The sequence below is a fragment of the Oncorhynchus mykiss genome, chromosome 6, assembly GCF_057628025.1.
Source record: "Oncorhynchus mykiss isolate SJ-2025 chromosome 6, ASM5762802v1, whole genome shotgun sequence".
Taxonomy (NCBI): Eukaryota; Metazoa; Chordata; class Actinopteri; order Salmoniformes; family Salmonidae; genus Oncorhynchus; species Oncorhynchus mykiss.
In genome coordinates, this window is record NC_143027.1 from 80,015,001 (window position 1) to 80,031,981 (window position 16,981).

General features: G+C 48.8%; 1 protein-coding gene across 21 annotated transcripts in view; it reads left to right on the plus strand.

The window, feature by feature from the left end:
• Positions 1-15,773, plus strand: part of LOC110506794 (selenocysteine insertion sequence-binding protein 2-like) — a 38,423-nt gene extending 22,650 nt beyond the window's left edge. For all 21 annotated transcript variants that reach the window (XM_090238993.1, XM_090238992.1, XM_090239006.1 and 18 more), the window contains 10 exons: positions 719-826; positions 1,039-1,206; positions 1,399-1,840; positions 4,317-4,510; positions 4,958-5,090; positions 5,300-5,465; positions 9,659-9,879; positions 10,307-10,461; positions 10,607-10,826; positions 12,260-15,773. In XM_090238993.1, the coding sequence (XP_090095119.1) occupies positions 719-826; positions 1,039-1,206; positions 1,399-1,840; positions 4,317-4,510; positions 4,958-5,090; positions 5,300-5,465; positions 9,659-9,879; positions 10,307-10,461; positions 10,607-10,826; positions 12,260-12,858 (2,406 nt within the window). In that variant the 3' untranslated portion in view covers positions 12,859-15,773. The remainder of the gene's footprint in view (positions 1-718; positions 827-1,038; positions 1,207-1,398; positions 1,841-4,316; positions 4,511-4,957; positions 5,091-5,299; positions 5,466-9,658; positions 9,880-10,306; positions 10,462-10,606; positions 10,827-12,259) is intronic.
• Positions 15,774-16,981: the final 1,208 nt, after the last annotated feature.

Genomic DNA, 16,981 nt, shown 5'->3' on the forward strand with positions numbered 1-16,981 from the left:
TCCTCAGTCAGTGTGTATTAGGAGTTAGTGAGGCTGTAGATGTAGAGAAGGTATTGTGAAGGAGGTATTGTGTGAACTAGTCCTCAGTCAGTGTGTATTAGGAGTTAGTGAGGCTGTAGATGTAGAGAAGGTATTGTGAAGGAGGTATTGTGTGAACTAGTCCTCAGTCAGTGTGTATTAGGAGTTAGTGAGGCTGTAGATGTAGAGAAGGTATTGTGAAGGAGGTATTGTGTGAACTAGTCCTCAGTCAGTGTGTATTAGGAGTTAGTGAGGCTGTAGATGTAGAGAAGGTATTGTGAAGGAGGTATTGTGTGAACTAGTCCTCAGTCGGTGTGTATTAGGAGTTAGTGAGGCTGTAGATGTAGAGAAGGTATTGTGAAGGAGGTATTGTGTGAACTAGTCCTCAGTCAGTGTGTATTAGGAGTTAGTGAGGCTGTAGATGTAGAGAAGGTATTGTGAAGGAGGTATTGTGTGAACTAGTCCTCAGTCAGTGTGTATTAGGAGTTAGTGAGGCTGTAGATGTAGAGAAGGTATTGTGAAGGAGGTATTGTGTGAACTAGTCCTCAGTCGGTGTGTATTAGGAGTTAGTGAGGCTGTAGATGTAGAGAAGGTATTGTGAAGGAGGTATTGTGTGAACTAGTCCTCAGTCAGTGTGTAATGAATGGTATGTTAGAGCTGTACAAGTTAGGTGTTTGGTCAATTCTAAAGTCTGTTTCAGGATGAGGATGAGTTTCCAGAGCTGGTCTCAGGAGGGGCACAGAGGAACATCAAACCAGACCCTAACCCTTCCCAGAACCAACACCAGACCAAACTAACCAAGAACCTGGTGAGAGACCGGCTAATCCTTCCTCCCTCCCTCCCTCCCTCCCTCCCTCCCTCCCTCCCTCCCTCCCTCCCTCCCTCCCTCCCTCCCTTCCTTCCTTCCTTGAGAATTTCACTTGTTCTTTTTTTGGGGGAGGGGGGGGGTTTGCACCAAAGTGATTCAAGGTTGACCACAAAACAGTCTATCCCAGTAGTAAACCCCCCTCCTCTCTCCAGCTGGAGAACCTTCCAGAGAACTCTCCCATCAACATCGTCCAGACCCCCATCCCCATCACCACCTCCGTCCCCAAGAGGGCCAAGAGTCAGAGGAAGAAGGCCCTGGCCGCTGCCCTGGCTACAGCGCAGGAGTACTCTGAGATCAGCATGGAGCAGAGGAAACTACAGGTACCAGCATGCACTCTGTTAGCTTTCTAGGAAACTACAGGTACCAACATACAATATCTTAGCTAGCTAGGAAACTACAGATACCAGCATGCACTGTCAGCTAGACATAGCGCAGGACTATAATGTAAAAACGGTTGCTAGTTGTATTGTACTACTATGAGTGTGCTGAGCCAGTGTTGCTGTTCCCTGTAGGAGGCACTGACCAAAGCAGCAGGGAAGAAGAGTAAGACTCCAGTCCAGTTGGACCTGGGAGACATGCTGGCTGCTCTGGAGAAACAGCAGCAGGCCATGAAGGCTAGACAAATAACCAATACTAAACCACTGTCCTTCACAGGTACACACTGCACACATACACCCCACACACACACACCACACCACACTCCAGTCCAGTTGGACCTGGGAGACATGCTGGCTGCTCTGGAGAAACAGCAGCAGGCCATGAAGGCTAGACAAATAACCAATACTAAACCACTGTCCTTCACAGGTACACACTGCACACATACACCACACACACACACACCACACCACACTCCAGTCCAGTTGGACCTGGGAGACATGCTGGCTGCTCTGGAGAAACAGCAGCAGGCCATGAAGGCTAGACAAATAACCAATACTAAACCACTGTCCTTCACAGGTACACACTGCACACATACACCACACACACACACACTTCACCCCACACACACTGCACCGCACACCCACACACACACACCGCACCCACACACACACCGCACCCACACACACACCGCACCCACACACACACCGCACCCACACACACACCGCACCCACACACACACCGCACACACACACACACCGCACACACACACACACCGCACACACACACACTTCACCCCACACACACCGCACACACACACACACCACACCCACACACACTTCACCCCACACACACACACACCGCACCCCACACACACTTCACCCCACACACACCGCACACACACACACACCACACCCACACACCGCACCCACACACACCGCACCCACACACACACCACACACACACCACACACCGCACCCACACACACACCGCACCCACACACACACCGCACCCACACACACACCGCACCCACACACACACCGCACCCACACACACACCGCACCCACACACACACACACACCGCACCCACACACACACACACACACCGCACCCACACACACACACACCGCACCAACACACACACACACCGCACCCCACACACACACACTGCACCCCACACACACACACACTGCACCCCACACACACACACACACCTCACACACACACGGCACCCACACACGCGCGGCACCCACACACACGGCACCCACACACGCCCCACACACACACACACCGCACCACACACACACACCGCACCCACACACACACACACACACCGCACACACACGCACCGCACCACACACACACACCGCACCACACACACACACTCACCCACACACACACACGCACCACACACCACACACGCACCACACACCGCACCCACACACACACCACACACAGACAGACACACACACCGCACCGCACCGCACGCACCGCACCCACACACCGCACCCACACACAGACACACACGCACCCACACACACACACACCACACTGCACCCCACACGCACCGCACCGCACACACCGCACCCCACCCACACACCGCACCCACACACACACACACACACACACTGCACCCCACACACACCGCACCCGCACACACACACACCGCACCCACACACCACACACACCACACACACACCACACTGCACCCCACACACACCGCACACACACACACCGCACACACACACACACACTGCACCCCACACACACACACTGCACCCCACCCGCACACACACACACCGCACCCACACACCGCACCCACACACACACCACACCACACCCACACACACCGCACCCACACACACACGCACACACACACCGCACCCCACACACACACACTGCTCCCCACACACACACACTGCTCCCCACACACACACACTGCTCCCCACACACACACACTGCTCCCCACACACACACACTGCACCCCACACACACACACTGCACCCCACACACACACACCGCACCCCACGCACCCGCACACACACACACCGCACCGCACACACACACAGCGCACACATACACTGCACCGTCACTCACCCTTTCTCTCTCTCTCTCTGACTGCTCTCTCTCTCTCTCTCTGACTGCTCTCTCTCTCTCTCTCTGACTGCTCTCTCTCTCTCTCTCTGACTTCTCTCTCTCTCTGACTGCTCTCTCTCCCTCTCTCTCTCTGACTGCTCTCTCTCCCTCTCTCTCTCTGACTGCTCTCTCTCCCTCTCTCTCTCTGACTGCTCTCTCCCTCTCTCTCTCTGACTGCTCTCTCTCTCTCTCTCTGACTGCTCTCGCTCTCTCTCTGACTGCTCTCTCTCTGACTGCTCTCTCTCTGACTGCTCTCTCTCTGACTGCTCTCGCTCTCTCTCTCTGACTGCTCTCTCTCCCTCTCTCTCTCTGACTGCTCTCTCTCTCTCTCTCTCTGACTGCTCTCTCTCTCTCTCTCTCTCTCTGACTGCTCTCTCTCTCTCTCTCTCTCTGACTGCTCTCTCTCTCTCTCTCTCTCTGACTGCTCTCTCTCTCTCTCTCTCTCTGACTGCTCTCTCTCTCTCTCTGACTGCTCTCTCTCTCTCTCTGACTGCTCTCTCTCTCTCTGACTGCCCTCTCTCTCTGACTGCCCTCTCTCTCTGACTGCCCTCTCTCTCTCTGACTGCCCTCTCTCTCTCTGACTGCCCTCTCTCTCTCTGACTGCCCTCTCTCTCTCTGACTGCCCTCTCTCTCTCTGACTGCCCTCTCTCTCTCTGACTGCCCTCTCTCTCTCTGACTGCCCTCTCTCTCTCTGACTGCCCTCTCTCTCTCTGACTGCCCTCTCTCTCTCTGACTGCCCTCTCTCTCTCTGACTGCCCTCTCTCTCTCTGACTGCCCTCTCTCTCTCTGACTGCCCTCTCTCTCTCTGACTGCCCTCTCTCTCTGACTGCCCTCTCTCTCTCTCTCTCTCTCTCTCTCTGTGACTGCCCTCTCTCTCTCTCTCTCTCTCTCTCTCTCTCTGACTGCCCTCTCTCTCCAGTGGGTACAGCAGCCCCGTTCCATGGTTCAGGGCCAGGTGCCGGGTCGGGAGCAGGGTCAGGTATAGTATCAATGTTGAAGGCCCAGCAGGCCCACTCTGCCCCCCTCAACATGCTGGACTCCAGCGCTCCACGCCTAAAGCGAGGGAAGGAAAGAGAGATCCCTAAAGTCAAACGACCCACCGCCCTGAAGAAGGTGAGAGGATAGATCTCAATGTGTGTCTGAGGGGGAAGGGGTTGGTCTAACCCAGTCTCTGTTCTCTCTGTGTAGATCATTCTGAAGGAGGTTGAAGGGGTGTGTTGATCTAACCCAGTCTGTTCTCTCTGTGTAGATCATTCTGAAGGAGGTTGAAGGGGTGTGTTGGTCTAACCCAGTCTGTTCTCTCTGTGTAGATCATTCTGAAGGAGGGGGAAGGGGTGTGTTGGTCTAACCCAGTCTCTGTTCTCTCTGTGTAGATCATTCTGAAGGAGGGGGAAGGGGTGTGTTGGTCTAACCCAGTCTCTGTTCTCTCTGTGTAGATCATTCTGAAGGAGGGGGAAGGGGTGTGTTGATCTAACCCAGTCTGTTCTCTCTGTGTAGATCATTCTGAAGGAGGGGGAAGGGGTGTGTTGATCTAACCCAGTCTCTGTTCTCTCTGTGTAGATCATTCTGAAGGAGCGTGAGGGAAAGAGGGGGAAGGGGGGTGTGGATCAGATTGCTGCCAGCCAGGAAGAACAGGGAGAAGAGGAGCTACACTTCACTGACGACCTCACACGGGAACCTGCCTCTCAGGAGGGTAGGTACAGGGTCAGGGGTAAGAGAGAGGAGGAGCTACACTTCACTGATGACCTCACATGGGACATTGGCAGAGTTTGCTCATTTTAGACCATTCCCTTGGTCTTAAAGTGAATTCTTGCAAACCTAATTATCCTACTGATCTGTGGTGTGATGTGGTGTTGTCTAATATACCCCCCTGTGATATTCTGCTCCGTCTGTTTTCTGTAGAGAACGGTCTGAGCGTGCCCAGTGATGACGCGTCCCTGTCCCCGGCCAGTCAGAACTCTCCGTACAGCATCACGCCTGTTTCCCAAGGTTCCCCTGGCTCCTCTGGCATCGGCAGCCCCATGGCCTCTAACGCCATTACCAAGATACACAGCCGCCGCTTCAGAGAGTGAGTCTCACTCACTCACTCTCTCACTCTCTCACTCACTCACTCACTCACTCACACAGAGAGGAATTGCTTGGTACTGAGAATCCTAGTGGTTCAAATGTCACAAACTCATTTGGTGGGTTAGCAACACAGAAGCATTTAGTAACATAAATATCTATCCGCCCAATGGGTGTTTAGAGCAGGGCTATACAATTAGGACTTGTACGTACACACAGACAGGCACTGCTTTGTTTCTTAATGTCTTGGGTTGTAGGCCCTTTGTCTCAGCCCTTAAGCACTGTGTCAGACATCCTACGACCTCTCTATGCCTCTCCTCTCTTCCTCACACCATATCATACCATATCTACACCAGTGTTTCCCTCCTCCAGTCCCCCCAACAGTACACGTTGTTGTAGCCCCGGACAAACTCACCTGATTCAACTCATTGAGGGGATGATGATTAGTTGAATCAGGTGTTTGTCTGGAGCTACAACAAAACTGTGCTGTTGGGGGGACTGGAGTTGGAAACTACTGAACTACACAATGGTGTGTGTGTGTGTTTATAATATTGGTCTGTATGCATGTGAGTGTTTTCTAATATTGTTGTGCGTGTGTGTGTGTGTTAACCTGATTGTGTGTGTTCCTCTTAGGGTTGGGCCGATTATATGATTAAATCCAACCCTAGTCTCTCTCTCTATCACTGTCTCCAAGTGTTACCTAACCCTAGTCTTTCTCTCTATCACTGTCTCCAAGTGTTACTTAACCCTAGTCCCTCTCTCTCACTGTCTCCAAGTGTTACCTAACCCTAGTCTCTCTCTATCACTGTCTCCAAGTGTTACTTAACCCTAGTCCCTCTCTCACTGTCTCCAAGTGTTACCTAACCCTAGTCTCTCTCTCTATCACTGTCTCCAAGTGTTACATAACCCTAGTCCCTCTCTCTCACTGTCTCCAAGTGTTACCTAACCCTAGTCTCTCTCTCTATCACTGTCTCCAAGTGTTACCTAACCCTAGTCCCTCTCTATCACTGTCTCCAAGTGTTACCTAACCCTAGTCCCTCTCTATCACTGTCTCCAAGTGTTACCTAACCCTAGTCTCTCTCTCTATCACTGTCTCCAAGTGTTACTTAACCCTAGTCCCTCTCTATCACTGTCTCCAAGTGTTACCTAACCCTAGTCTCTCTCTCTATCACTGTCTCCAAGTGTTACTTAACCCTAGTCCCTCTCTCTCTCACTGTCTCCAAGTGTTACCTAACCCTAGTCCCTCTCTCTATCACTGTCTCCAAGTGTTACCTAACCCTAGTCCCTCTCTCTATCACTGTCTCCAAGTGTTACCTAACCCTAGTGTCTCTATCACTGTCTCCAAGTGTTACTTAACCCTAGTCCCTCTCTCTCACTGTCTCCAAGTGTTACCTAACCCTAGTCTCTCTCTCTATCACTGTCTCTAAGTGTTACCTAACCCTAGTCCCTCTCTCTATCACTGTCTCCAAGTGTTACTTAACCCTAGTCCCTCTCTCTCACTGTCTCCAAGTGTTACCTAACCCTAGTCCCTCTCTCTCACTGTCTCCAAGTGTTACCTAACCCTAGTCCCTCTCTCTCACTGTCTCCAAGTGTTACCTAACCCTAGTCCCTCTCTCTCACTGTCTCCAAGTGTTACCTAACCCTAGTCCCTCTCTCTATCACTGTCTCCAAGTGTTACCTAACCCTAGTCCCTCTCTCTATCACTGTCTCCAAGTGTTACCTAACCCTAGTCCCTCTCTCTCACTGTCTCCAAGTGTTACCTAACCCTAGTCTATCTCTCTATCACTGTCTCCAAGTGTTACCTAACCCTAGTCCCTCTCTATCACTGTCTCCAAGTGTTACCTAACCCTAGTCCCTCTCTCTCACTGTCTCCAAGTGTTACCTAACCCTAGTCCCTCTCTCTCACTGTCTCCAAGTGTTACCTAACCCTAGTCCCTCTCTATCACTGTCTCCAAGTGTTACCTAACCCTAGTCCCTCTCTCTCACTGTCTCCAAGTGTTACCTAACCCTAGTCCCTCTCTCTCTCACTGTCTCCAAGTGTTACCTAACCCTAGTCTCTCTCTCTATCACTGTCTCCAAGTGTTACCTAACCCTAGTCCCTCTCTCTCACTGTCTCCAAGTGTTACCTAACCCTAGTCCCTCTCTCTCTCACTGTCTCCAAGTGTTACCTAACCCTAGTCCCTCTCTCTCACTGTCTCCAAGTGTTACCTAACCCTAGTCCCTCTCTCTATCACTGTCTCCAAGTGTTACCTAACCCTAGTCTCTCTCTCTATCACTGTCTCCAAGTGTTACCTAACCCTAGTCCCTCTCTCTATCACTGTCTCCAAGTGTTACCTAACCCTAATCCCTCTCTATCACTGTCTCCAAGTGTTACTTAACCCTAGTCCCTCTCTATCACTGTCTCCAAGTGTTACCTAACCCTAGTCTCTCTCTCTATCACTGTCTCCAAGTGTTACCTAACCCTAGTCCCTCTCTATCACTGTCTCCAAGTGTTACCTAACCCTAGTCCCTCTCTCTCACTGTCTCCAAGTGTTACCTAACCCTAGTCCCTCTCTCTCACTGTCTCCAAGTACTGTACCTGGTGTTGAATAAGGAGATGGTTAGCAGATGTTAATGCAAGTCTAGAGAAATGCTTGTTCTTCTAGTTCCGACAGTGCAGTGATATCTAACAATTCCACAACGACTACCTAAGACACACATATCTAAGTAAAGGAATGGAATAAGAATATATACATATAAATATTTGGATGAGGGATGACCGAGCAGAATAGGCAAGATGCTGTAGATGGTTTAAAATACAGTATATAAACTCAGCAAAAAAATAAACGTCCTCTCACTGTCAACTGCTTTTGTTTTCAGTAAACTTAGCATGTGTAAATATCTGTATGAACATAACAAGATTCAACAACTGAGACATAAACTGAACAAGTTCCAAAGACATGTGACTAACAGAAATTGAATAATGTTTCCCTAACAAAGGGGTGGGGAGGGGGGGGGGGGGGTCAAAATCAAAAGTAACAGTCAGTATCGTATCTGGTGTGGCCACCAGCTGCATCTCCTCCTCATGGACTGCACCAGATTTGCCTGTTCTTGCTGTGAGATGTTACCCCACTCTTCAACCAAGGCACCTGTAAGTACCCAGACATTTCTGGGGGGAATGGCCCTAGCCCTCACCCTCCGATCCAACAGGTCCCAGACTTGCTCAATGGGATTGAGATCCGGGCTCTTTGCTGGCCATGGCAGAACACTGACATTCCTGTCTAGGCGACGTTGTTGCAGGTGATGTCTGGTGAGGACCTGCCTTACAACAGGCCTACAAGCCCTCAGTCCAGCCTCTCTCAGCCTATTGTGGACAGTCTGAGCAGTGATGGAGGAATTGTGCGTTCCTGGTGTAACTCGGGCAGTTGTTGTTGCCATCCTGTACCTGTCCCACAGATGTGATGTTCGGATGTACCGATCCTGTGCAGTTGTTGTTACACGTGCTCTGCCACTGCGAGGATGATCAGCTGTCGGTCCTGTCTCCCTGTAGCGCTGTCTTAGGTGTCTCACAGTACAGACATTGCAATTTATTGCTCTGGTCACATCTTCAGTCCTCATGCCTCCTTGCAGCTTGCCTAAGGCACATTCACGCAGATGAGCAGGGACCCTGGGCATCTTTCTTTTGGTGTTTTTCAGAGTCAGTAGAAAGGCCTCTTTAGTGTCTTAAGTTGTCATAACTGTGACCTTGATTGTCTACCGTCTGTAAGCTGTCAGTGTCTTAACGACCGTTCCACAGCTCCATGTTCATTAATTGTTTATGGTTCATTGAACAAGCATGGGAAACAGTGTTTAAACCCTTTACAATGAAGATCTGTGAAATTATTTGGATTTTTACAAATTATCTTTGAAAGACAGTGTCCTGAAAAAGGGATGTTTCTTTTTTTGCTGAGTTTACATATGAGATGAGTATGTGAGATGAGTATGTAAGATATGTAAACATTATTAAAGTGACTAGTGATCCATTTATTAAAGTGGCCAATGATTTCAAGTCTGTATGTGGGCAGCAGCCTCTCTGTGTTAGTGACGGCTGTTTAACAGTCTGGTGTATGTTTTAATATTAGTGTCTCTGTCTCCAGGTGTTGAATAAGGAGATAGGTGAATGTGTTTTATCCTGTGTGTGTGTGTTTATAATATTAGTGTGTGTTTCTCTCTCTTCAGGTACTGTAACCAGGTGTTGAATAAGGAGATAGATGAGAGTGTGACAATGCTGCTGCAGGAACTGGTCCGGTTCCAGGAGAGGGTTTATCAGAAGGACCCCAGCAAAGCCAAGACCAAACGCAGACTGGTCATGGGCCTTAGAGAGGTCACCAAACACATGAAGCTCCACAAGATCAAGTGTGTCCTCATCTCACCCAACTGTGAGAAGATCCAGGCCAAAGGTCAGGGGTCATTCTTGTCATTAATCCTGGGTTATGTTTTTTGAAAAGCAGTGAACCACGGAGTGTACTACTCAACCAGGTCCAATAAGAACACAGGGTTTTGTTTTTGCGGTTGCTAAGCGTTTAACTAGTGTGCCTATCTGAACATCACCCTGATCTTGGGGTGTGGGGTTCCAAATGCGTATTAAGTTTATGAATATTTCAAATATCATCCCCAATCGCCACTTTAGTGTCCACCAGAGAGCAGCATATTGATATGCTCAGCACAGGCTGCATCAAATCTTCTACATAACTAGTGACTGTGTGTTGTCTATTGCAGGGCGTCTAGATGAGGCTCTGTACAACATGATAGACAGCCATGCCCAGGGAGCAGGACTGTTTATAGTGGTAGTTCTACAGTAGTAATGACTGTTATTTTATGTCCCAGGGGGTCTAGATGAGGCTCTGTACAACGTCATAGCCATGGCCAGAGAACAGGAGATCCCGTTTGTGTTTGCTCTGGGTAGGAAGGCTCTGGGACGCTGTGTCAACAAACTGGTGCCTGTCAGTGTGGTGGGCGTCTTCAACTTCTCTGGAGCAGAGGTAAGACGTTGAACACAACCTGTCTGCGTGTTTATAACGCCTGTTAATATTGTAACAAAAAGCAAATGGAAGTGTGTAAAGTCTTGATGTTATGTCTTTCTCTCTCCCCTCTCCCCATCCGCCACACCTCCCTCTCCTCCTCTAGGGTCTGTTTAACCGGTTAGTGTCTCTGACGGAGGATGCTCGTAAGTCCTACAAGGACATGGTGTCAGCGCTGGAGCAGGAGCAGGCTGAGGAGGCGCTGAAGAACGTCAAGAAGGTCACCCACCACATGGGCCACTCCAGAAACCCCTCCGCTGCCTCCGCCATCTCCTTCTGCTCCGTCATCTCTGAACCCATCTCTGAGGTCAACGAGAAGGAGTACGGTAAGAGATGACCCTGATCCCGACCTTTAACCCTGACTCTGAACCCATCTCTGAGGTCAACGAGAAGGAGTACGGTAAGAGATGACCCTGATCTCTACATTTAACCCTGACTCTGACCCATCTCTGAGGTCAACGAGAAGGAGTACGGTAAGAGATGACCCTGATCCCGACCTTTAACCCTGACTCTGAACCCATCTCTGAGGTCAACGAGAAGGAGTACGGTAAGAGATGACCCTGATCCCGACCTTTAACCCTGACTCTGACCCATCTCTGAGGTCAACGAGAAGGAGTACGGTAAGAGATGACCCTGATCCCGACCTTTAACCCTGACTCTGAACCCATCTCTGAGGTCAACGAGAAGGAGTACGGTAAGAGATGACCCTGATCCCGACCATTAACCCTGACTCTGAACCCATCTCTGAGGTCAACGAGAAGGAGTACGGTAAGAGATGACCCTGATCCCGACCTTTAACCCTGACTCTGAACCCATCTCTGAGGTCAACGAGAAGGAGTACGGTAAGAGATGACCCTGATCTCAACCTTTAACCCTGACTCTGAACCCATCTCTGAGGTCAACGAGAAGGAGTACGGTAAGAGATGACCCTGATCCCGACCTTTAACCCTGACTCTGAACCCATCTCTGAGGTCAACGAGAAGGAGTACGGTAAGAGATGACCCTGATCCCGACCTTTAACCCTGACTCTGAACCCATCTCTGAGGTCAACGGGAAGGAGTACGGTAAGAGATGACCCTGATCCTGACCTTTAACCCTGACTCTGACCCATCTCTGAGGTCAACGAGAAGGAGTACGGTAAGAGATGACCCTGATCTCAACCTTTAACCCTGACTCTGAACCCATATCTGAGGTCAACGAGAAGGAGTACGGTAAGAGATGACCCTGATCTCTACATTTAACCCTGACTCTGACCCATCTCTGAGGTCAACGAGAAGGAGTACGGTAAGAGATGACCCTGATCTCAACCTTTAACCCTGACTCTGAACCCATATCTGAGGTCAACGAGAAGGTGTACGGTAAGAGATGACCCTGATCCCGACCTTTAACCCTGACTCTGACCCATCTCTGAGGTCAACGAGAAGGAGTACGGTAAGAGATGACCCTGATCCCGGCCTTTAACCCTTACTCTGACCCATCTCTGAGGTCAACGAGAAGGAGTACGGTAAGAGATGACCCTGATCCCGGCCTTTAACCCTGACTCTGACCCATCTCTGAGGTCAACGAGAAGGAGTACGGTAAGAGATGACCCTGATCCCGGCCTTTAACCCTGACTCTGACCCATCTCTGAGGTCAACGATAAGGAGTACGGTAAGAGATGACCCTGATCCCGACCTTTAACCCTGACTCTGACCCATCTCTAAGGTCAAAGAGGTCTCTCTCTTTACATGTGAATATAATCTGAAATGTCTCTCCTCAGAGACCAACTGGAGGAGTATGGTGGAATCGTCAGATGGGCTGGAGCCTGTGGAGGCTAAACCCAGCCATCCTGCTGCTTCCTCTGGGTTGCAGAGAGACAACCAGCCCCCCTCCACCACCACCAACCGCAGCCCTTACTCCACTACCCTCCAGCTCAGAGCAGCCGTCCCTGCTCCAGGCTCAGGCCCGGGGGAGAGAGAAGAGGGTCGGGCAGACGACCGGTTGGAGCTGGCCTCCCAGCAGAGCACGGAGACAGGCAGTTTGGATGGGAGCTGTAGGGACCTCCTCAACTCCTCCATCACCTCCACCACCTCCACCCTGGTCCCCGGTATGCTGGAGGAGGCAGAGGAAGAGGAGGAGGAGGAGGAAGAGTACACACCAGAGCCCATCTCTGTGGAGGTGCCTGCAGTCATCAGCCGCATTGAGTCCTGGGTGTCTAAGACGCTGGAGAACCTTCAGCTGGGGAAGAGCCAGGACAGCACAGAGGAAGAGGAGGAGGAGGAGGAGGGAGTGCAGAGTGAGGAGGAAGAGGAGTTGGATTCTGCTGATGTCACAGAGACTGGGCTGGAGAAGATGGAGGCCAATAATATCACTGGCTGATTAGACCTCATTCATCCCTCTTTCTCTTTTTTGTTTCTCGCTAAATTCGCTCTGTGTACACTCTGTCGCTCCATCTGTGTACACTCTGTCGCTCCATCTGTGTACACTCTGTCGCTCCATCTGTGTACACTCTGTCGCTCCATCTGTGTACACTCTGTCGCTCCATCTGTGTACACTCTGTCGCTCCATCTGTGTACACTCTGTCGCTCCATCTGTGTACACTCTGTCGCTCCATCTGTGTACACTCTGTCGCTCCATCTGTGTACACTCTGTCGCTCCATCTGTGTACACTCTGTCGCTCCATCTGTGTACACTCTGTCGCTCCATCTGTGTACACTCTGTCGCTCCATCTGTGTACACTCTGTCGCTCCATCTGTGTACACTCTGTCGCTCCATCTGTGTACACTCTGTCGCTCCATCTGTGTACACTCTGTCGCTCCATCTGTGTACACTCTGTCGCTCCATCTGTGTACACTCTGTCGCTCCATCTGTGTACACTCTGTCGCTCCATCTGTGTACACTCTGTCGCTCCATCTGTGTACACTCTGTCGCTCCATCTGTGTACACTCTGTCGCTCCATCTGTGTACACTCCATCACTTGTCTTCCTCACCCCCCCCCCAACACCTGTTCCCCTAACCTGCACTCTTTCACCTCTTTCACCCCCCCTCTTTCTCACAGTTGAACCAGCAACTCTCCTCTTCTCTCTGTCTGTAACTTTGGACTTCAGACATTATCTCAGGAATCAGACCATACACACACACACACACACACAGGCAGTCCACACACACACAGATAGGCAGTCACACACACAGACCAAACTACAGACAACAGTATCTCTCCTGGTCTCTCTGATGGATAGACTCCTCTGTTCCTCTCATCCTCCTCTCACTGATGTGGACCTGGAACAACTGCCTCAGCTAAACTGGTCTGGTCGGTCTGGCATCGACTGGTCTGGTCTGACATGGAATGGGCTTGTCTGGTCTGACTAAGGGAAGCCCTGGTTCCCTTCCCACCACTCCAGGTTTCCCCAGGATAGGAAGAGGCTGTGAGGAGAGGCTTCCCCTCTGTCTGTATGACGCAGAGCCCTCCAGATGATAGACCTGTCAGTGAGACTGCTGACTACAGACTAACTAGAAGGGAACTCTCCCTCTGTCTGTATGACACAGAGCCCTCCAGATGATAGACCTGAGACTGCTGTCTACAGACTAACTAGAAGAGAAGTCTCCCCTGTCATCCCTGGGTTATTCATAGTGGAGGTCTGGTGGTTCAGTCCAAGCAGAAGGTCGCTGAGCCCCTGCAGGGCTGAGAGTTTATAGCTGGAAGTGTGTGTCTCTGTCCCATCATCAAGACTTATGTTACATTGTTGTCATCCTTCCCATGTTTCTCTGTCTCCCAAAACCAATCTAAAACCTTGTTAGGGTTACAAAATTCCCCACTTTTCCAGGAATCCCGGTTGGAAGGTTCACAGAATCTGTTGGGAATAAGCAGAAAAGACGTAATCCTCCAACCTTGGAATTTCGGGAAAGTTGCTGGAGTTTGCAAACCTACACAATGTGTTTCTGACATCGGTTAACCAACACAGTAATCATGTATTATTTTCACTGGGTGTGATTTTAAAGGGGCATATTACCACTTTTTAACCTCATAGTCATTATCTCCAGGACCAAACCAATGTCTACTAATGTGAAAATGGCGTGTTAAAAAATAATGGCGTGTCCCTTGAAAACATGAATGATATGACATGTCACATGACATAGACTAACAGTAACTGAAGCCAGAACAAATGTCTGATGTACATAACCTGAATAGCTGTTTCTGAGACTCTTTAACCTGTAAGTGTTCATCTGTTTGGGGTTGTTTTCTGAGTGGATTGTTTGTTGTTGTTGCTAGCTGACTTCTGTGTTTTACTATAACCTCTGGTTTCATTTGGTTTAGGTCCCAGTCCATTGACCGGTGGCAGCGTGGGCGTGTTTGTTGGGGTGGGCAGGTAAATGTACTGTAACTAGCTATTATCAGAGACTATTTGGGTTTGAAGCTGACAGGTAGTCCAACTTGACCCAGGACATGTGACTCACTGGTAACAGAGGGGTCAAAGGGAGGAGCCACCACAGGAGTCTCTGAATATTCATGAAGTAATTATCCACGAAGTAATTATCCACCTCACCAGTTATAACCATGTAAATAAAATGTGAACAATTAAAATGTTTGAACTACAGTGTATTAAACACCCCAATCACCTTTTTCTTAAAGCAATTTGATATAAAAAATCTGAATAAGTTGATGTAATTTGATGGTAAATGATAGAAATCAAGTCATGTAATATTAGATGGAGGAGGATGCCATGTGTAGGAGAGGCATGCTGGGTCATATGCAATATGAAGGAAGGAGGGGTGAGAGGGAGTTGTGTAATAAATAGACAGTCAGGAGTTGGGTCAAGGCATTTTCAATTCAGGAAGTGAATTGAAATTCAACTGACAAAAAATGTAATTGAGAAAAAAAACGTGTCAATTGAAAACGGACCATGTTTTCTATGAGGATTTTATGAATGAGTTGAATTGAGCCCTTCCCTGATAGAGATGATAACGACGGTGTGTCTAGTACTGAAATGTACGCTGGCTGTGTGCAGGTTTCTCAGTAACTAACTCTCATCAGTGTGTTTTGGAGCCATGACAACCAGTGTGTCCTTTGCACTATGTAAATACCATAATACTTGTAACAACCACCTGGTAACTAATGTCAAAACACAATGGTTGAATGAAGTAGCTTTTATTTTCTCAGTGTGTCCCTGGTCTTTCTATGTCTCTCTTTCTGACTGTACAGCACTAGCAACATGTAGAGGCTTTTCTCATAACATTACTGTTCTCTTCTCCATCTGGACTGATTAATAATGTCATTAAAATGTTCTTTAGGTAAACTACATACACTCCCGTCTTTTATATTGTCTTGTCTATTTGTTGCATGTAAATCTCCTATATGTTTGATAGGGATCTTTGTGTAACAAGGAGTATTAGCCTAAAGCATGTGTCAAACTCCAGTCCTCGAGGTTCGGGTGTCTGCGGAATTTTGCACCTCCCTTGTACTGATTGATCAATTAAGGTAATTCATTGATTAGTTAGGAACTCCCCTCAGCTGGTTGTCTAGGTCTTAATTGGACACAAATGAAAGGAAATAACAAACCAGCAGACACATGTCTCTCCAGGAATTTAGTTTGACACCCTAAACTTTGGTTGATTGCTAATCCAATATGGCCGTCTGAATCCTGCTTACTTACTGCATTGGCAGGGATAGAGCAATGAGACCGATATGTCACTGGATGTATAAATGTGAAGCATCCTGTTGGTGTTTCCACTCACTACAAAACATGATGACGAGAGGAATCCCACTGGTGGGCAGTGGGAGAAGATGGAACCAGATGGATTTTCTCTGACATTCTGTACATTTTCTCATCGACAAAACCTTTGATCTCTACAGTTTTCTGTTTCCAAAACTAGAATCTGTTATGAGTGGACTAAGCTTTGTAGACTTTACCTTTTGCAACATATTTTAAGATTGCGCTGTTTAGAAGGAGTGCAAAGGTGAATTGAGTTATTGCACATGCGCACTTCACAGAGTAGGCGTTCCCTAACAGAAATATGCAGATGTATACTAAAACACGCCAATAGGATATCACTAGCGCATGCTTCTTCTGCCCGCTATGACTAATTTGTTCCCATTGGAAATGACAAGCTGTGGTCTATCTTGTTTAGTTATACAAATCTTTTGGCATTGGTGATACATTGGGTTGTTATTTGTGAACCCAACTAAGCTCAGTAAGTCAGAGAAAACAGGTAGGCCTAGAGGATAAAACTTGAATCCAAACGTAGTGTCTCGATGTGGAAAAACAGCATTTATGTCTTATTTAACTTGTTGTCCGTATGTTAACATGAAAATAGCTCCCATACTGTACAACCAAGAAGTGGACCTCCAGTGTAGTTCTGACCAACTATATATCATATTTATACGTTTCTTCTGATACACATTTAGTGTGTATCAACTGTAGGTGTTAGTCAAGTACATCTATTCTGGAGTAGCTTACAGACTATTCTCTAATGTTTTCTTTTCTTTCTGTTTATATAAAAGTAT